This window comes from Melozone crissalis, unplaced genomic scaffold (assembly GCF_028551555.1).
Source record: "Melozone crissalis strain CALT ecotype California unplaced genomic scaffold, PUWL_Pcris_2 ptg000042l_1, whole genome shotgun sequence".
NCBI classification, from domain to species: domain Eukaryota; kingdom Metazoa; phylum Chordata; class Aves; order Passeriformes; family Passerellidae; genus Melozone; species Melozone crissalis.
In genome coordinates, this window is record NW_026535820.1 from 55,653,587 (window position 1) to 55,675,641 (window position 22,055).

The 22,055-nt window shown below is 38.9% G+C and overlaps 1 protein-coding gene across 2 annotated transcripts in view; it reads left to right on the forward strand.

The window, feature by feature from the left end:
- The window catches only part of FARS2 (phenylalanyl-tRNA synthetase 2, mitochondrial), a 230,912-nt gene that overhangs the window by 124,009 nt on the left and 84,848 nt on the right, over positions 1–22,055 (forward strand). For both annotated transcript variants that reach the window (XM_054284695.1, XM_054284696.1), the window contains one exon: positions 10,689–10,849. In XM_054284695.1, coding sequence (XP_054140670.1) covers positions 10,689–10,849 — 161 coding nt within the window. The remainder of the gene's footprint in view (positions 1–10,688; positions 10,850–22,055) is intronic.

Here is a 22,055-nt window from a genome sequence, read left to right on the forward strand (position 1 = left end):
TGCAGTGTGGGCTCTCTGGTCCATGACTTGCTGTCACCTGAACTCATCCAATGTTCACCATGGGATGGATGTAGCTGAGTCAGGCTCTCTGCAGTTCAGTCCAGGGCTGTAGGCATCCATTGGCACTCTCCCAGGACACAGGAGACCTGCTCCCTTGGAACTTTTGTGCTGTACCCCAATGACACAGAGAAACATTCATCATCCTACAGCATCCCGGGCAGAACAGGGCGAGGGGAGGTTAGGAGTGTTTAGAAAGCAAAGAACATTGCTGAGTTTGCTTCTTCTCCTGTGGAGGACCATTATCTGATTCAGTTTCCAGGATAATCATTCCTCTGTGGATGAATTTGAGCTGCTTTGGTGGAGGATACTGCTCTAACGAGTGTCTGCCTCACTAAGGCAGTAGTTGGGAAGCATGAAATGGGTGTCTTTAATGACAGCAGGAAAGAGCGGTCTGTGCCCTTGAATGCTGCTCTGCCTTCTCTTCCTTCCTGAAGAAAAAAGTTCCTCGTTGAGTGTATCAACATCTTTGAACTTAAATTTTTCGCATGTGGCCACTCACTGTGTGCTTTTTGTTGTCCCAGTGCCTGACTTGAGACCAGGGGGTCTGATTTGCAGAAGTGTCAAGTGCTCACAGCAGCAGCTGTAGTAATGGGGAGCTGTACTTTGAACACATTAAACCCCATGATCTCCTTGGTGCTCAGAAATATCAGGCCCAAGGTATGTCAGATTGGGATCAAAATTAATGGATGCTTTTGATCTTCAAGTGCCCAAGTTCCAGCTTCAATACAGGAGACACTAATGCTTCCCCAGCTTACAAAGACATGCAGAAGAAAGAAAGAAAGAAAAGATGTCTAATATTTTGCAAAGATTTAAATATTGTGGAACCGAATGCTTCATTGGGAAGCTCATAAAAGAAAGAATGTGTCTTCAGAGCTCGGCTTGAGTATTGCTCAGTGCACAAAGCACTTGGGGTACGTATCAGCAATGCAAGGAATGTGAGCAGGGACCATTAACCATTGTCTCTTCTCTGTGCTGAACAGAGCAAACTCTCGTGGGAAGATTGATACTTGTTTGTCTCACTGCAGGCAGCATTGTAATGTATGGCTAAGATGAGAGCATTTTAGTGTTCCTCAGGCAACTTTAATTCTACTTTTTCAGAATATCTGAATGTTTCATTGAAACACCAAGTGTTGTATTAAGGCTCACTTTTGTGGGCCGTTTTCTGGATGTTTTAAATTGAAAACTGAAAAATGGAAGTATTCTGTTGTATATCATCACATTCTTATGAGTCATCAGTGTAATATAATTATGAGTATTGTAGAGTAATTCCATGTGTACACATCTCTATTACATATACAAAATATTAGACAAAATTGAGAATTTATATGAACATAGTGGGAGAAACATAGGGCTTTTTTTCAAGTAGCTATGAAAGATTGAGTGCTTTATGTGGCAGCCTTAGTCTTCTTTGAATCTTTTCTAAGGAAAATCCTTCCTCATTCACTGGTAAATAAAGCTGGTCTGTTTGGTGCTGTTGGCCACTGTGTAATGGTGTAAACTGTTCTATAGAGTACATATACCTAGATGTATATCTATGTATAGCTAGGCAGAGGGCAGTTGCAGGATCATCCTGCAACCCATCCCTCACTTGTGTACCTGTTCCATCATCTTTTACATGCCTTGTAAACTGCATGGCAAGAGTAAGCAAGAAGCCTCTGCAAAAAACAGCTAATGTGCTTCAATTAATTATTTCAAGGATTTCAAGCAAAACTTTTTCTTCTGTCTTTTCCTAAGCTTTTCTTATATATTTTAGGTGAGACTTTATGAGGTTACATTTCTTTCATCTCTAATAGCTGGTAATATTGTATTGTGTGAAGCTCCTTCAACCACTTTATGCCAAATTTTAATACAATTTATGTCACCTTTTAACAAAATCATTGTACTTCAGAGAAAAAAAGGTACTGCTGCCAGAATTCATGAATTTTGTACAAATCTAAGTAAATGAAAAAGAGTTACTTTGAACTTTAAAGAACAATTACTTAATCTTAAACATTTTTTGTCACCTATTTCATATGGAGATGGTGGCTTAATTTTAATCACTAACTTAAATGTTCTACTCATAAGCAAGAAAAGCATGGAGGTCTGGCTGTAATTCTGTAGTATTACTGATGAATAAGATGACTTGAAATAAATTACATATGTTATAATTATTTTTTAAGTGGCTATAGATACTTTGTGCAGTGCAGGAAGAGGGAAATAAGGACAGGGGAGTACTTGGAACATAATTTCCATTGTGTTTGTATCATATGAGTACCAAAATGATGAAGGAAATTGCTAGAAATGAGGAAACTAATTAAAAGAAATTTTAGAGAGAAATCTAAAAGAGATATTAACATGAGTTGATTGCTCTGAGATGAAAGATTTTTGTTATTTTCCTTGTAATTACACAGTGATGCTAGTTTCACAGCAAAACTTGAAGCTGAAATGAATGCATAGGGTCAAATTCTAACCTGATTTACATGTCTAAAAGTTAAGTGTTTATTTCTGCATTTCTTATGATAGAGTGAATAATTATTTGGGTCTTCTCTCTCTATTTACAGTAGAACTGAAGGATCTGGTTTAGATCAGATGCTTTGCACTGTCTAGTTACTGGTTAAGTAGCCACCAGTGTTGCCCAGAATTATGTTGCTTCTCAGCATCTTCTTGCAGATACCTCTGCATCTGCTTGGAAGCATCCCCAGATCCCAGGAGAATATATTCATATCCCTCAAATTGTAAGTGACCAAAACATGGACTGAGTAGAAGGGAGAACTCTTTTGCCTTGAGTGAAACCCTTCAGTTTCTGCCCCAGAAGAGCTCTGGACATGACAGGGCTTCTGAGCAGGTGTAGGATTAGGCACAGCTCAAGTCCTTTACCTGGTGATGCATTTCAAAGGGTTGTTGCTTCACAGAAGTCAAGCGGTGCACTACAAGCTGAAGAACCTAATATGTAAGTTCAGATTTTGCTCCATCTGGGTGCTCCTGGGAACATGAAGATGAGAGAGGAAACAGGAGATTTTGGGCTCAGGAGGAAGAGCAGGACATGGCTCACTATGTCTTTTCCTGGGGCACAGAATTGAGTCTCCTGAGGTGTCTTTGCTACAGCTATATATATTCCCTTTCTACATGCCTGTGTACAAAATGTACCAGAACACTAGTTAAGCATCCCTAGCTGTGTTACAGGTGCAGATAAAGGTATTTGCAGGTGTTCAGGTTTGACAAATGCCAGCTGGAAACACTGAACTCGGGAGCAATATAGAGAGACATGCAAGAGAGTCTTTTGTGACATTGTCTTCAAATCCCATTTGCTAATGTCTGTAATTACATGTTTAAATCACATCTATGTCTTTAATAGCATGAGACCTATTGACAGAAAATATTTTGTCCAGCAACATGCAATGGTCAAATTTTTTAAGATGGGGGATCAATGAGTAGGCTTGGGTTGGGAAGCCACTCTTTGAAGAGCCCTTTGTGAGCAAAAGTAAGAAACGTCCTTCAAGCTGTTGTGGCATAGAGCTGATGGAGTAGTTCTCTAGTAAGAAGAAAGAAAAACTGGGTTCAGAAGTGCTTCTGAACAAAATGGTTTGATCCTGTACTATGTGACAATACATTTAAATACACCCGGACCTTTTATGTTGTGCCTTCTTAAAAATAAATAAATTGTGTATACCCAGAATCTTGTCAGAGCTGATACAAAACACATGTAGTGGAATTCATTGGAGTTCATTGAAGTTGGACTATAAATGCTGTACTTCAGTATGAAATCTTCTCTCAGCTTTACCGTCAGAATACTGAAGAACTATTGACAGAAAGATTTTGAAATTCAATATTTTACATTTATTGTGTGTCTTACCTAAATCATTCTGGAAAGGAAGGACTATTATCCCAACTCCAGTTATAACAAAAGTGATGCCTAAGTGATCATAAGGCTTTTCATTACTTTCTTGCCAAGAATGAGTTTGTGGCAGAGGAGCTAAATCGTAAACCTGATCTGTCTATTATTTTTATATATTGTAAAGCCAAGGAACCCCAGTCATAAACTCAAGGCTTCTTTATGGTACATGCTGTAGAAAAACAAAATGTGGTATCAGTCCCTGCCTCTGGAAGTTGAATTTATTGTGCAATGTCAAGCTTTTGGAGTAATCACAAGAGTGTGCTGCTGTCAGCTGAACATATTTTTTAACCTTTTTATATATATGCAGGTGTTCTGGCTGTTCTGATTCTTGAACAGGAATATTGAACATGCTGAGCAGTGTCCTGTGGTATGACAGATAAACTGCTACCTCTGGATCTTTTGAGGATGTCTTAATCTTGTGAAGACTATCCCACATTGTGATGATCTTCGTGTTCTTGTTCCTTGCTCTGTCTGTTGTTCTGCAAGAAAAGGCCATTTTGTAAGACACTAAGAAGTCAACTTTGGTCAAATTTTTCCAAGAAAGTTGCATCTGGAGCAATGAATATATGTGAAGGGAATTTGACCATCTGTACTTACACCCTGAAAAAATGAGATTCATAATTGAATTTCTGAACTGTATTGTAGGCTTAGTCTTTCTCTCATGTGGGAACCCCTCATGTATTTCTTTATAGCATTTATTTTTTCAAATCTCCGTGGCCCCAGTGTCTAGGGAGATTTAACAATATTAGAAGATATTAAAAAGCCCAAACTCTCAAAATCCAACTTTTCCTGAATGAACAAAACATAAAAAAAGGAATTGGAGTTTGCTTTTGCTTACAAGGAACAAAAAGAGCAATACTGTAGCCTGCAGGCAGAGCCAGGGGGAAAAGAGTGAATGAGTAAATTAATTTTTTGCTCTGTGACATAAATTAGGACAGCAAATTGTGCTGTCATCCATTGAAAACATTCAGCCTTGAGACAGGAGTAAGGAAAAAACCCTCAAAAACTAAGCAAGCCACTTGTTCATCTATGCAGGCTGAAATACAGCGAAAAAGAAAACCATATACCATTAAAGTATTGATAGTTACTGACTAATGTCTTGAATTGCTCTTGGGAGTTAAGTGGATGCTTTATTGTACATAATTTGAAAGGTAGAATGCTATTGCAGTGTATAGTTATGAACACTGAAAAAATATCCTAGGATGTAAGTAAGGTTCTGTTTAATGGGGGATTTATCATTGATTATGTTGGGAGTGCTTAGGAGAGCTTGCAGGAACCAGAGAGATGGTCTTGGGAAAAAGTAGGAAGATGGAAAGGAGCAAGGAAGGAGGACTGAGGAATTCATAACTTCAGAAGCAGAAAGATGAAAAAAATTGAAGTTAAAAGTATCAATTGAAGGTAGGAAAAAATAGAGAGAGCTTCTCCTTGTTGTTGCTTTGGTTTACTCTTTCCTCTTTTTGCTAATCTAGTTTTCCTGTCCTCTTCTGCCCTGGTCGTTAATTTCTCCCTATCAGAAATGTTTTCTTCCCAACTACTTGACCTGTTGAAATATTGGTAAAATGGTAGAATGAATGTTAGTTATATATTAGAAGAAAGCAGAATCTGGTGGATGGCTTCCCTGGGTAGATTTTTTAAACAGACTGTTCTTTTAGTATATACATGGCTCTTCTGGTTATAGAACAAAAATAAACATACTTATTAAAACTTATTCGAGACCTTTAAAGTTCTTTTGCTTAGTTTTCAAATGGAGAGAACAGAACAGAGCAGTCTGACCCAGGAGACATAGTTGTGGTCTCAAAGTGACTATTATTGTTAGAAAATTATTCCACAGATGAGATTCAGAAAGATAAGTTCTCTTTACATAGAATGGGCATAATTGAATGTTTACTTCTTTTCTTGAGTTTTTGAAGAGTGGCTTTTTTAGCATGCATAGTCTGAATGCCAAGTCCTCATTTTAGGGTGTAATTTAAGCTGAGTTGCACACAGGAGCCTGAATGCATCAGTTTAACTGAATTACCAGAGAACACTGTGATGGTTTTGATTTTTGCTTTCACTGGAGAGAAGTTCAGAGAAAACTTGGGTAAGCTTTTTGGCCTCACTTGCTTAAGATTACAGCCACATGACCTTGCAGTTTCAGAAGCTCTTCTCTATTAGACTGATGCCTTAATATTACTTTTTTTCCATGTAAAGCTTTTTACTCCCTACATATGGGAGTTTTAGCTGAAATAACTTATGGAAATAATAAGGAAATAATTTATAATATTTTTAACACAAGTAAACACGTTTGCCTCATTACTCTGGCAGTTATATAGACTATGCATTCCTAGTCTCTAGAAATAAGTCAATATTTATTTTGCAGAACCTGTTTTTCAAAGCCTGATTCGTAAGCTGTCCATTAATCACACAGAACTCAAATCTGGGTCTTGGCATTTGTTTCCAGAATTTGTGGTATTTTGTGTCAAGTTGCATGTTCATTATGTCTATAACTTACTTTCTGTACAGTTTAAAGCTGATTTATTTTGTAAAACATGATGTGTAATCCATGTGCCCTTGAGAATCTGTTTACCCCTCTTCCTACCATTTCAGTTCTAGAACTGGCTCTATTAAGAGTCATAGTTTGGACTGAAAGGAGGAGATCAAATTCAGGTCTTTGCTTCTGGAACTCATCCCAGATTTCAGCTACTCATACTTTGGGTGTATTAATTTTTGTGCATTTTGTGAAGAACACCTTCTATGCAGGCTGTTGTGTATTCATGATTTTGCCTCAGTCCAAGATCAAAATTTAATTTCTTTCACTTTTCAGTAACTGCTGAGTATGACAATTTGAAGGCCCAGTTTAGGGTCTATTGAAAGAAGATTTCTTTATTGGCAGTTTTACAGAAGTAGCAAAAATTCTTAAATAAAAGCTGGTATCAATACAAAAATAAGTATGACTGGAATGTAAACCAAAAAGGTTTTGTCAACCTGTTACTAAGGTTTTGTTACCTGTTACTATGTTGAAAATTATGTTTTAGAATTGTTGCACAGAGCAGAATATCTTGCCTCACACTCCTTGAGAGGGTGGGTGTTTCTGTCTGTGTTTTTTTCTGAGGATTCAGGGCAATATAATCCATTAATTCTGGCAGGTCATTATTTATGCCTTAGTGAATAATTGGGAAGATTCCAATCCTGACTGAGCAAATTTAATTTTCATTTAACATTGCTTTTTGGAGAATGACTTTCTTGGTCTACATTATGTGTAAACTGATTCACCTGGGCTTGAAGCTGAAGTCCAGGATAAATAGATATGACTTATCAAGGAAGATAAGGATTCTTGAGCTTCTCTGTTAGACAGAGCTGCAATGCTGCAACCTTCTGACATCAGGTTTGGGCCATCCTAGCTCCCAGTGTGGGAAGCCAGTCAAACTATTTTATCCTTTCCTCCTCCATCTTTTGGCTACCTGACAAGCAAAGCTTCCAGCAATTTTCTTCTGGTGAGGAGTCAAATTTTTCATGTGAGACAGCAGGAGCCTGGCAGTATAAAAATCTTTGATGGCCAGTTTGGGAAAGCTCATGTGTCAGGAAATCTTTATCTGTTGGGCTGTGTTATTTCAAGCAGTGATGCTATGATTGCCCCACCAGGTCCCTGGAATCTGCTGCTTTGGCCAGGTCCCCTCATCAGAACCTCAATTTTCATTCTTCCATATTTAATGCTGTTCTGTGTTCACTCTTCCTGTCTTGTTGATTCACATTCACTTGTCTTCTTTGCATAATACTTGCCAAAATTTGGTGCATTTAAACATGTATTTGTGTTGGGAAAGCTATGGGTTGCTCCCTCACTCAACAGGATGATTACTGGCTCATTTAATTTCTAAGTCACCTGATAATTTCTAGTCAGAAATATGTTTGGAAGTATGCATTAATCTTGTTGAGTCCCCCAAGGAGGTTGTTCAAATGACTTAAGTGAATGCTTCATTGACTCGGAGCTTTACAAATAGAAAGTTGGAGAAGGGATCAGAAACAAAATAACTGAAGATTCACAGTGCAGAGGTTTGCTAGTGCTGATTTGAAGAGGAATTTTAATAATCTGAATTTTCCTTTTTCTTTCATTTATTTTGTCTGAGAAGAGGTAATTCTTCACTGATACAGCTTTCACTGGAGACATTTGAGAAGCTTGTGGTTTGAAGGCTGATAATTGTACAAGGATCATCCAAAAGACAAGTTCAGTTTGGTGAATAGCTGTTTAATTGTAGCTCAGATGACAATGCTCTGAGCTGCTAGGCAGATAGCAGAATTTCTTTGTCTGCTATGAATAAAAACCTGTGAAGTGTCCCAGTCCTTCTAAAAAAAAAAAAACCAACAAACCAAGCAAGAAAACCAGAATAGAAAAGAAGTTGCTGATACAAAATCAAGACATTCATTGGAGAGTTCAAGTTGATAGCAAGTCACTGAGGAAAAGTATTACAGTGAAAACCATTCTCATATCAAAATAATAAAAAAGTTTAAGTTATAAATGTAAAGCTTTGCTAATCAGAATATACACCTGTTCTTCTCTTCTGTCATATTTTTTTTTCCTGTCTGATCTATCAGGAATCATCACTAGTATGAGGAAGGAGGATCATCACCCCCATCATGTATACTTTATTGAGCATCTGTGAATGAATAATGCTGGTGCTTAATCTGGCATCTTTAGGTTTCAAGTTCAATGCCTCTGTTGAGAGTAAGCAGTGACCATTCAGAACCCTCATGGGTATTGCTCCTGGTGCTTTACTTTACATCTGGAGGAAGGGGTTGATCTACACAAATGCCCATATGTATGTGAAAATCTGGTACTTCTGGAATGAATAGGAGCTCTGTCACTGAGGCAGGAGTTGCTGATCTAGGAAAGGCAAGCTGAAAGTTTGAAGAAGCAGCACCATTGAAATTAATTATATTCCTTTTTTCACAGCCATACAAATGTAATTACTTTAATATACTGATGTATGGAGAGTAGTACTTTTAGCATGGAAGAGGAGCAGTTTATGGTCTAGGCTTAAAGTCAAAGTTCAGAATTGCTCCCAAATACAAATTTCAATACGTTCTTTGTAGTCACTCTGTTTTCTCTCAAAGTCAGCAGAAGCAAGTTGTGCAGTTCTTCATGTAATGTAGCATGGATTGCAGGCTTCCAGAGTCAGAGCTGCTCATAGTCTGCTGGTTGGTCTAAGCACTGTTTTCAGCATCTCTGCCATGAGTTCACACCCAGTCCTCTATTTTTTAGGACTTCCAGAGTTCAGTTGATGAACTGTCTGCTTTCAAATGTCAGAAAGTGCAAAATCTTACCTTTGAGCACATGAGGAGGGTCAGGCAGAATATCCTGACTCCTCTATGACGTGCTCTTAGAAGTTTATGTAACTCATGTGGCAGCACAATACTGCTGATGCAGCAGATGAGACACAGCCTCTGCCGAGGACCTGTTATTCCAGAAAAATAGGCAAGTTTAGGTGAATTAATGGAATGAAGTTGTGAGTGTGTCTCTTTTCCCAACCTTGTTATGCCTCCCTCTATTTGAACAGAACTCAGGCCTGTTTAGTCTCAGCATTGAACACAACAGGATAACTCAGCATGTCTGTCATCAGTGCCTAAACAATGGGAGCTGTTTCCTTTCTGATAGCAGACAAGGGTCAGAAACAAGACTTGTGCTTCCACCTTCCTGCAGGAAGATGGGAAAGCTGCTGAATTCAAAGTTTCCAAAAAATTAGTTCAGATTGATACTGGAGGGGTTGCTGTGGCCCTGGTGCATAGCTGTGAGATGTGCAGTGATGTTGTGTGACTCAGGAGCACACTGCAAGTGCTGATGGTGTGAAGTCAAGTCTGTCACACATGCACACATCCATTCAGCTGGTGTGTTTGTTTAGGCATTTGTTTAAGTTTTTAAAAGCTCTGAGCCTTTGTGAGGGCTTCTGGGCTCTCAGCTGATTTCAAAATCAGTAGGCTGATGGCTAAACACAGACTTAGTTTTTTGTGTTGAAAAGATCCCTATTTGCATGAATCAGTGCTCCTGCTCTATAAATGAAGGAAGATATGAATATTTTCTTTCCTGACAGAAATGTTGCATCATTAATATCTGTACAGCTTTTCGTTATTAAATATTCTTGTCCTTTTATATTTAGTGCTGCATAAAAGAGACTTGTTAATGTGAGAGCAGTGGCATTTCCCAGGAACAGCAGCTCAGGATTTCCCTGGTTGGAGGTGTGATGCTAATGCAACAGTGCCTCACATCCCATTGCTCTGTTTCTTCCAGAAGCCTCAAAAGAGGCAATTATGGTATTTGAAATGTTGGTGATGATGTTAATGCTCTGTAGGCTTGACTTGGTCTGTCAGACCAAGGAAAATACTCTGAACAGGGAATTCATGTTTGTGAGTCTTATGAAACAGCGGAGTCAAGTGAGGAAATGCTCAGCTCTAAGCATAGTGAATGGTAGTGATGTATAGCATTATGCTGCATTTCTCAAGCCTGTCTGAAACTTTGGACACAGATTGTCAAGGCTGTGGCTTTGTTTTATTGTCACTTTTGGTTCCTGGACTGAGTGATGTGCTCAGTCTTGCTGCACTTTTTGATTTAAGTAGGATCTGTCCTGTAGCCTTTAGATCATTCATTTGGCACTTACTTGTAAGATTTTCTGGTTTTCCATCTCACCTTTTTCTTTATTCCCTCTTAATAAATGGGTGAACATTTTATCAGTAATTTTCCATGTTGTGAACTTAAGCTCTTGAATTTTTATCTTGTGTGTTGCAGCTGGTGCTCAGGATAAAATTGGCTGGGCATTTGGCTTGGGTTTGGAGAGGCTGGCCATGATCCTGTACAATATCCCTGACATCCGACTGTTCTGGAGTGAAGATGAACGCTTCTTGAAACAATTTATTGGGCCTCACATTTGGCAAAAAGTAAAGTTCCAGGTAAAATTACATATACATGATAATAATTTACTGTGATGTATGTGCATTCCTAATGAATATCACATAATTAAAATTCTGAGTCATTAAAAGATTAGGTTTTAATGCAACAGCTCTACAGCTATCGTGATTCTCTGATGTACTGCAGTAAAATCCCGCTTTTGATAATAACATTTTTTTTCAACCAGAGAATGTTTAAGTTCCTGCTGATACCCAGTCGACATCCCTGTTTTGAATAATGCTTAGGCATATATTTAACTTCTAAATATATGAATATCCAGAATAGGGATTGACTTAGGCCTGTGGTTTGGTTATGTTATGATTTGGTTATGTCCTTGAGTTGTGTCCATGATTCCGTTTCATTATAAAGATGTGTCTGATGCAAAGCGTTCAAGGATCACAACACATTCTCAATTTTTCCCATTGTTTTCACTTTACGATCATTGATGTCAATGTGAGTTGCAGTGTTAACCTTTGGCAAATTCTTTGTGGATGTGCCTTGCCATCTTCACTGTCAACTCTTTTCTCCTGGCATTAGAGGGGAGAGTGCAGGCTCAGCTTATATTTGTTTTGTAACTCCTCTGCTGTGGTGATTTTTGTAGTTAGCAACCTTGTCTTGCTTTTTGTACTCATAAAGCAATCAGGCATGACTGGATTGAGTGGAAATGCTGCTTCCATAATACTCTTCAGCAGGAGCACAGGGAGGTTCAAGTCAGGTGGTGTCAGCTGGTCTTTGGGGGAGTTGAGCTGACATAGATGCTTGATGAAGTCTGAAACGCTAAAGCAGTAAAATACTTTTTGCATCTGCCTTTTGCCATTTAGTTTGGTTTCTTTGTGTACAGCTTGATTAATTTTTTTTAAGAATGTAATTATTAAAGGGAAAATCACCAGTAATAGATGACATTTGAGTAATCTCCACACCAGTAGCAGCATCCATCCATTTGTTTTTAATTCATGTCAATTCTTGCATATCTTGTTTGGTAGCATCAAAATACTGTTTGAGATAAGTTTGGGGGATAGTTTTGGCTTTTTTTGTTTCGGTTTGGGGAATTTTTTTGGTTGATTGGGGTTTTTTAATTTGTTTGTTCGGTGATAACTGGCATTAGTGCATTCAGCCTGTAGTTAGTTATCTTACAGAAAGACATGATTTTGCCACTGTTCGTGAAGGTTTGTCGGCTTGTAGGTTTCCTTGATCTCCTACAGAATCTTTGTTGCTCTTTTCAGTAAAAAATGCTCAAGTCTCATTTTCAGTCCCTGTCTTTCTGATTGGCTTTGCTGCTGAGCTTGTGGCTTTGTTTATAGATTGCAATCTGATGGAGCTAAGATGAGATTTCTGGGTTGCTTTAAAACTGTGGATCCAAGCTTCCAGCTGATATTAGCAGTAGATTAGCTTTTGGGGAAAGGCCCAGATTGTTGGAATGCTATGGACTGATGTTGAGGCTGAGTCAAAGAGAGGGCTGGGTGTCTGACTTCTCTCAGCTGCATGTGGTTTTTGTGTTCAGTTTTAGGTAAGTCATGTGTAGTGAAGCAATCTGAAGATGGCAAAGGCACAGGTTACTGTGGATAACCTCAGAGGAAAGTACATGGTTTCTAGGAAGCTGAATGTGACTTCTTTTTTAATTGGTGCTGTTTGATAGCCTTAGTTTTGGTTCTTTTTCTCTTCTAAAGAAAGAGTATGGCCAATGTTTTAGAAACAGATATTTTTCTCTGATATAAGGTGCTGCTTAGGGACTTTTAAATTATTATTTCTCTTTTATTTTTATTTTTTTTCTTTTTTTTTCATTTTTCCTCCTTTCTGTTTTAATACATACATGCACCTACTTGACTTGGATGTTTCACCTTCAGTTTTGGTAGTTCTCCCCAACTCCTAATTTACATTTTTCAATTCTGTATCTGAAGATAAGAGAATGGAGGCAAGCTTGGGTTTTTGTTTGAAAGCAAGTCTATATCCAGCTTTTATCTCATATTTTACATTGAGCTTTTTCAAGCTCTGTGCTGTACATATTTCTAGTACATATTGGCATTGCTTTCTAAAGGGTTAATGACCCTTCAAATGAAAATACTATGAAATATCTTCGTTGCTACCATAAAATCTCCATTTTTTTCTTCTGTTCTGTGTTATTTTTCAGGTATGCTGTAAAACCAAGTTAGCAGACCTTTTGTTCCTGTCTGCTTGCTAAAGAGTCATAATTAATGAATCACATGGTTTATTCATATGATATTTGAAAGAAAACTTTTAGCCTGTCTTCCAGTGTGGATGTTGTAAGAAATCTCAATGGATATTTTAAAAGTGGCAGATTTTCTGTATGCAAGGCCATGCAGTACTGTTCAGCCTGACTGAACTGAACAAAGACAGACCAAATGTTTTGAGAGCCTTTCATGACAGAAATTGAATCCTGTGGCTCAGAAGGTCCAGGCAAATGTCCATCCTTTATGTGATTAACTGAGAAAGACCTCTCAATCTTTGGATACTCCTCCAAATCCTTTCTTATAATCTGAATATGGTCCACCAACATAAATATTTTTCTTTCTCTTCTTTAAAATGTTCTTCAACTACATGAAGTCCACACGGCATAGCAGAAACCTTTAGCTGGGCTAAATATACTCTTGCTCAAAAACTGCATTTAATTGGAGCATTTTCTTGGGACTTAGAGTATATTTCTTATGCCTTTTAACAGCCTGAATGTGTTAGATTTTTCCCTTTGTCTTCAGTTGCTCAGTACATGCGTGCAGGCTTCAGTAGGTCAAAAAGCTGCTGGGAAAAGCTGACAGTGCTTGTACCACAGTGGCCACTCAGCACAGCAGTGTTAGAGTGCTTCTCCCCACAGATCAGATTATTGCCTGGGTTTGGATTAGCAAATCACTTCAGCTATAATTTGACACAAGTCACGGCAGTGTGGGGATCAGGGTCTGGTAACTTGCTTTCAATTGTTTGTGTAGGGCTTCTGCTCAGGCTGTGAAATGAAAAGCTGAGGATGGGCAGGGCAAGAAGGACCAAGAGCCTGCAAGGCACAATGTAATAAAACAAAAGGCTCAGCTCTGATCTAGCCTGCTGTGTTATGTCTCTGTTTGTCAGGGCCCTGAGCACAGTTCCATGTAACCCCTTTCTGGTTTATGCTGAGCCAGCATTCTTACAAAAAAAAAAAGTCTGTGGGCTGACAAGTCTCAAGGAAAGGTACAAAAATGAAATGACATTTAGAGAAGGAAGGCACTCACAGTTCAGATGTAGTGTGGTGAGCCCAAAGGTGCTGATTAAGAAGAAGGGTCTCTGGCAGCAGGATTGGATCCTGGAGTCTTCATCATTTTGCTGCCAAGGCAAGCAAGTGGCACATCATGTTGAGTGACTCTTGGTGTGTTCTCCCTTCACAAAGTCACTTTCATTTGATGCTACCAGTGTCTCTGGCTGCTGTTGTTTTAACTAGTTATTTATTTCAATTGCTGAGGAACATTGTGGTCTGCACTGAGGTCAAGCAGAAGCATGATTATGGCTGTTCTGGCAGTGGTACAGAAGGAAACTGGATCAGATTTCTAGCAAAACTCCCTCTGTGAGATTATAGGAGTTGCTGTCTTCTTGATTTCTTCAGTTCTGCATTATCTGTAATATTCTGCAATAAGCCTAGCACCACCTATTTTTTATCACCCCCTGCCATCATCTTCAGGGGCTGCTCCTTCCTAGTGCCTGCCGGGACTCACAGTCCCTCGAAATTCAATTCCTTTATAATTACCCGGTAACTTCAAAACTCAAAATAATAGATTTTCTAAGCAGGATCATTGTAATGGCTCCAGAAGAGAAAAAGCTCTTGGAGAAGCACTGCTGGGAGACCTGAGGGAATAGTAGGCTTTGGAAGTGGGGTGAGGAGTCTTGACAAACAACTTGAATTGACACTGTTCATCTCCTGCCCAGCTGTAGCCAGAATGGTGTATGCAGTCCTAATCCAGGATACTCTTTCTGCTTTGAAGAGTGAACAGTCGAGGATAGCAGGGATGATCAAAATAATCAAAAAGATGTAGTTGTGTGGAAAGAAGTGGTTCATTATACTGGAAAGAAATCAAAGCAGGCTCCTCTTCCTCCTGTGCAAGATAGCAAAGGCTGGGCCTGCCTGCTCCCTTTTGCCTTTGCTCAGTGTGCTGTAGGAATTAAGCTCCTGCTCTGATGACAAAGGATTTATGCAGTAGCACTGCATAAATCAGTTTGCACTGTTTGCTGTGCATGTGAGCCCTCTTGTTCACCATTAGACAATCCAACTTTTCTACCTTACTGTGCACTTTTCAGTTTTCAGGGACGGAAATCATCCCTGTGTATCTTTCCTGTGCATAAGCCTGATTGTTGCTGGGAGACACAGAGCTTGTCCTGAAGCTTTAGAAGATGCTGAAAATGAAATGCACTGTCAAGTGTAAGGGGAAATTTCAGCAAATTAAACCATCCTAGACTATATCCTTTATTCCATGCTTGAGAAAGAGAGCATCTAGAGTATATACCATCCATTTCAACCAGTTTGATCTTATTGCATTCACTGCACAGGGTGGGTCTGCCTGATCCATCATTAGTATGCTACTCCATATAATTTATATTTATCTTCTAAGTCTGTGATTAGCGTTATTTTCAAATAAAAATTAAATAGATTCCCTGGTTGCTGCATTTTCATATATTTTTCATCAAGATTAGGTGACTTCATGCTAAAAGGGTTATTCATTTATTATGTTTATTTTCTAATAGTGCATCTATTAAAGCCAAATATGCAACCATTAGTATGTAAATTTAACTTGGATGTTTGAACAAATAAGGTATAGCTTCGACTGTGACTTATTGCATAGATAGTTTTGATGTAATTGAAGATATATAATGTGTGTCTGCACATGGAGGTACAGTAGAGAATAGATGATGATGTTGTAGCATAAACATTTTACTGGCATGACTTTGGGAAGGTTGAATATCTAAGAGTGACTTACATAGATCATCCTAAGCAAACGTCAGTAAAACCTTACAGTGCTGTATATCATCTCAGGTTTGCCTGTATGCTCTGCAGAACACCCTGAAACTCCTTTTTTAGTGTTGAATGTGCATGGAAGGTGAGCAAAAATGCCTTCTTCATTGCAGAGATGCTGCACTAAGCTGCACGATTGGGTTAGAAATCACTTGATCATCAAGTTTTCTCATCAGGATGTTCTATCTTCTGTCATTTGTAGGTAGTGCTGGTATTGAAGCTCTGGGAACCTGAGCCCTCTGGCCCCAGCCAGGCAAAGTACTGAAGCACATGCTGAGCTTTAAACTTGCAAGCAGTCCCATTTAAATCAATGCAATAGTTCCTATGCTCAGTCAAACATAACCCAAATGCCTAAATAGCTTCAGGTCAGAGATCTCCACATTTCCTGAGATCCAACTGAGAGTGATCAGCACCTTGCAGGGCTGAAGCAGTGGAAGCTTTCAAAATGACTGTTATGAGCAAGAAGAGTTTAATCTGACAAACCATAAACTCAATTTGCAAAATCTTTGTTCTAAGCCAGTTTTACTGATCAAGTCTTGTTGTGTAAAAAAAGTCAACAAGAAAAATTCTTGAGAGTAAACAGAACTTGAATTCCCATTCTCAACTAAAGAAAATTGGCTGAAAACACAGTAAGGAGAGAAGAAAGTAGGGGCTCAGAATGAGCAAATGGGATGGACAGTCACATGGGACTGAATACAAAGCACTGATGCACTCATATTAGACAAAGTGAAAGGAACATAAAAGAAGTGCTGTATTTGAGCATTGGGGGTAATATGAAAAATTCTAGTTTAAAGAGCAGATTCGGAGGAATGGGATGAAAAGGGAAGAAAGACACAGGAGAGGAGAGTAGGTTTATGGCAAAAACAGTTGAGGCTGATGCAGAAGTCTTTTTCTAGATAATCAGAAAGTTTTCCTGGGTTTTGTACTGTACACATCTACTCCTGATCTCCTTTTGAAATATCAACAAGTATGAGGGACCACAAAAATTATGACCACAAGCCATCAAAGCTAGTCTCTAAAGTACTATCATCAGTTTTGAGATGAGTGTGGAGGACTTCCGATTCTGCTTCTGGATTTGTGAAACACGTAGTGTGTCAGAACCTTGACCCATGACAAAGGCTGTACTGAGATGATATTCACAGAATCACAGAATATCCTGAGCTGGAAGGGACCCACAAGGATCATCACAGTCCAGCTCCTGGCCTTTCACAGGGCTACCCAAGAATTGCACCATGCGCCTGAGAGCATATTAGTGAAACTCTTGGTAAGAATAAGCACTGACAAGGATGTGGTTCCCAACAATCGAGCTGCTGCCCTCTGAGCTAATACCAATGATGCAGATTTTCTCACATACCCTGTTTCCATCCCTCCACCCACCCACTGCTATCCTGTCTCACTGATAGCCTCCCATTGAACCTGAACAAATCAGCAATGGTTTAATTCCTCTCTGCTTGTACTTTTCTAAGTAAATAAAATGAATAAATAAAAAATGTCAATAGCCCTTTCTGCCTAGATTAGTTGGTGGTATTTATCTTATGTACTGTGTTGTCTGCTGAAGTACCAAAGGGCAAAGTAAATCCATTTAATCCATTTAGCAGCCACCTTGGTAACAGTTGGATGTACAGACAAGCCTATGACATTCATTAGCAAAACCACCACTCTCTTCCACCTATGTTCTTTGAAACTACTTTAAGTATGTCTATGCTGTTTTCACAGTCTTATAATAGACGAAAACTCTCCTGTTCACCTCTGTTGACTTGTCCCATCCCAACAGTACATTTAGTTTAGATTTAGCTGGTGGTGACTTGAAGCAAAATAGCTGATTTGAGCTGTTCTTTTTTTAATGGTAAGGAGTTTCTGCTTTGTACACAACTATCACAGCTGGAATTTGTTTTGAGTGGTTGGAGTATGTGTGGATATGTATATATATGTTTAGAGAGCAAAAATATTTCATCCTTACTTTGTTGTCTATGCTAACACACACTTTAAACACCAGTAAATTTTTTATGTCATGGCAGGTAACTCCAGAACTTGGATGTAATTTTGTGTTTCCTTATAGATTTTCAATTATGTGAGAGGTCCAGGGCTTTACGAATAAACTTAGCAACTGCCACAGGGGATTTTGGAAGCTAGCTTTGTGGGATACCAGTGTATCCACCTGGCACATGTCTTCTCTTTTGACTGCAGGTCCAGAGACAGCAGCTGAGACTTTTCTTCATTTGAAGGGTTTTGGTGGCTTTGTTTGTTACCACTCCTTCCAGAGCCTTGTTTCTCACAGTGTTAGGATAAGAAGCATAGGGTTTTTTTTTTGTTTGTTTTGTTTCCCAAGTGCTCATGTTCCCATGTGCTGTTCTGCTTGGCTGTTCCACATGTACCACAGGGGCTACTTTTGTGGCTACACTGTGAGATGAATCAGGGAGCTTTTTCCTCTGCAGTTCCCTAAAGCTGTATCAGTTCCCTGATTCACTTCTCAATGTTGCTTCATGCCATCAGCACAACTGATGAGACAGCACTTTCATTTTTGGAAGCAGTATAGCAGGTGAGGGGTGAATATAACCAGCAGGTGTGTCCTCAGTACTAGTGAAAGACATGCCCAGTAAATGAGAACAGACCACCAGGATCTTCCTTCCAGTTTGTTTTTAAACAAAAAGAAGCTACTGTAGCCTTGACTGCATTTTGTCTGCACCACTTCTGTGTGATGTAGATAAAAAATGATTTTGCAGTTATGAATGCTGCTGCACTGTCATTAGAAGCATTTTACTGCTGATGTCTTTTTTCCTAGGCAGAAGCCAATGCACCCTAGTCAAAGTACACCTGATACTATCTAAATTATTACTTAGCAAAAACTGCAATAAGCTTCAAAAAGCATATGTTACAGTGGTTTGCTCTGATCTCTAAACCCCATATATTTGCAATTTGACTGGCTGAGGCTCTTTGAAACAAATAGCTCACAAATGAGTAATTCCGCTGCTGAATATATCAACCGATCTTTATTGCATCCCAAATGATGGAGTATAATGGTTATACAAAGTGCTTAAATAAGCCATGCAGCAATTTCCAGCAGTGATATATATGCTGAAACCCACATTAAATTAATATTAGGTGAAGGAGTAAACCTGGAAATCTAAAGTAACAATAGATTTTGCATAGGTTGCTGGAAGCTATGATAACCAGCTGCTAGTGGTTTTGACAGGAGTCCACTTATGTTCAGAGCTTTCAGTTTGTTGTCTACAAAAGTATGTTGCTAGTCAGGAGGGTAACCCTTGCACATTTCTACTGGTTTTCCAATATTGGTTTAATTTAAACTGTGAGCAATAGAATTCTGGTCTTTGGCCCTGACCTGAGAAGTGACTCAATAATTCTGTTTTCCATACTGTTTCAGTTGTAGTTGTCTTGCACCTCCTGCCTTGGCACCTCTTCTCCAAACTGCCTTAGGGTGGAAAGTTCTTCAGGACAGGAATTAGCATTTTGTGCTCTATCTGCCTAATGGAACCCTGGTTTCTGGCTGGCAGTCCTAGGTAATTGCCACAATCTGAATATGTGCATGCTATGGCAGGGTTAAATACATTTTGAGTATACATTATGCATTATGCATCTGTTTAAAATGTGTCCAAGCACACACTGTGTATGTGTCTTCAGAGAGATACGGGTATGTGCTGGTGTGCACACACAACCACAGAAATATAAAGGGGGGAAAAAAGAAATCTCAAAACTATTAGGAAATACAGAGTTAGCCAAAAAGATGGGAGTTGTCATGCATGAGTTTATTTGGTAGTTCTTTCAATACTGGTGCCAATGTTTTACATGTAAAAGATACACCTTGCAAAGAGCTTTTGATAAAGTGATCTTTAAAATCATGCCTAAGCCTCTGCAGTTATCATCTGCAGCATGATTAGACCTTGCAGCTGAGCTGTGGAGTGTCCCTAGGAAATGAGGGCTGGGAAGAGCAATCTCTGTATGTGTGTATGCATGAACAGAAGCACCTTTTGAAGTACATGGTGTTAATAAAAAAACCCTGATTTTCAGCTACCACTTCTCTGATCAGAATATGAATTAGGCTACAGAGAATAGCCAAACAACAGAAGGCACAGTTGGGAAAAACTGTATTATTCTTATCATACCAATCCTCAATTTCATTCATCTTGCTAGTGTGAGAGACACATGAACCACTGCAGTGACAGCCTAAACCAAAATGTGACAAATAAGTGATGCTTTGGGGTTCATGTGCTGCAGAGGATTTGGCTATGCGGTTTTAGAAAAATTAGTAATGGGAAGAAATCCCCTCTTTTGAGGATTGATTACATCCTCCTGCCTGTGCAGAAGTGCATATGCAATCCAATAATCCAATTTGCATAATTATTCCCACATGTAACCTGTTCTCCTAAATCAGCAGGAGTGAACCCATTTTCTGATTCTTGTAAAATTAGGAAAGGCATTAAAAAAATATCTGTTCTGCACCAAGATTCTGCTTGTAGAGATTTAAATGTTCTTTACAGTTTGTCATTGCATACTGAAATGCTTAGTGTACTTTTTGTACCTTTTTGTGCTTGGTCCATTCTCTGCTTAGGGCTTCTCTGTAGTTTTCTCTTTCTAAGTGTTGTTAATCTTTAGCAAGAGTATAGCTTTAGGAACACTCAGGGTCTGTCTGAGAGAAAAAAATTAAAGGCTTTTGTCCCTCTTCTGAGTAATGGACAAGTAGAGCCTTTCATTTCTGTTTCTCTCTAGCTTACTTACTGTACTTTAAAGTTTTAGCTTGCTACACTACTTTGGTGTTTTATTATGAGTTTTGAACTTTAGAGGTTGTAATTTGTATGAATTTAGAACTTAAGTGGGAAGGTGGGTTAAAGGATGTGAAGCTGGCTAATCCGGAAACTAAAAGTGCTGGATTTTGCCAAGAGTCATAGAATCATATAATCCTTATGTGGCAGCAGCTCTCTGGCCACAGAGAGCAACAGATGACTTCCCCAGGCAGTGAGAAGATCAGAGAAAAGAATGAGAAACAATTCTTATCTCCACTTGCTGCACCTGTTGTTGTTCATGTGTGGAATGTGTTATGGAGATTGTTTACTAAAGGGTGATTTCTTAATTGGACAGTGGATGTTGTTTGGATGGATTGACCAGTTAGGTCAAAGCTGTATCGGACTGTCTGTAAGAGTTACAAGTTTTTTAATAGTACAGTATAGTATGATAGAATAAAGCAATTGATCAGCCTTCTGCAGTCATGGAGTCAATGCTAATTATTACCCAGCTGGGGGCCTGCAGCAACATCCTTAGGGTTGGAAAAGACCTCTTAGATCACCAAGTCCACTGTTATGCTATCATCACCACATTCCCTACTAAGCCATGTCCCCAGGTGCCACATGCACTTCCAGGGACAGTGGTTTTTCCACTTCCCTGGGCAGCCTCTTCCCCTGCCACTTGGTAAGTTTTCCCAAGACCAGCTATATCAGTGGTACTGGAAGTTATAAAAATATTTCAAAACCACCAGTAACTTGCCTGGATAAATTTCTGTACATGGTGAGATGGTACAGATTAGCTCTGGGAAGTGTAGAAAAATAATTCCTTTGTAATACAGTAATGTCCAGGGCATTATCTGAAGTTATAGCCAAGAGATATGAAGTGTCATTGCTGATGTATTGGAAATCTCTGTGTTTTTTAGGAAGGAGAAAGAAAAAGAAGTATAAGTTGATAGGTGGGAAGAAGGAGTTTTTCAGGTGTTGCATGTGCCTGTAAGATTCACAATGCCAGCTTATTTTGGTGTAAGTCACATTCAAGTGTTCTGGAGATTCTGCAATTTAAACAGTAACTCTCTGGAATGGTGCATTTAATGAGCAGAAAAGGAAATGCAATCAACACTGTTTTATATGAGGTTTTTCATCTAAGCCAAAATAAAATATTGGGTGCACTTTGTTTCCATTGCTGTGCTATGTATTTGGGAGAAATACATCTTCATATTGCTGCAGACTCTTTCCAAATACTTGCATTGTTTATTTAGATATAACTCTTTTATATGAATTGTTGATGAGTACAGTATTTTACTCCACTGAGCTATTTATCTCAGCATTATTATTAAGCATAATGAGAAAAAATATACAAGTCAAACCATCAGAAAGAAGGAAACCTGACTTCTGAGTAGGGCAAACACCAAATGCCTGCAGCAACCAAAGCCTTCTGCAGGAATTGCAGGTGGTCAGCACTGCTGAAGAAAAAATTCTTAGTGTCTT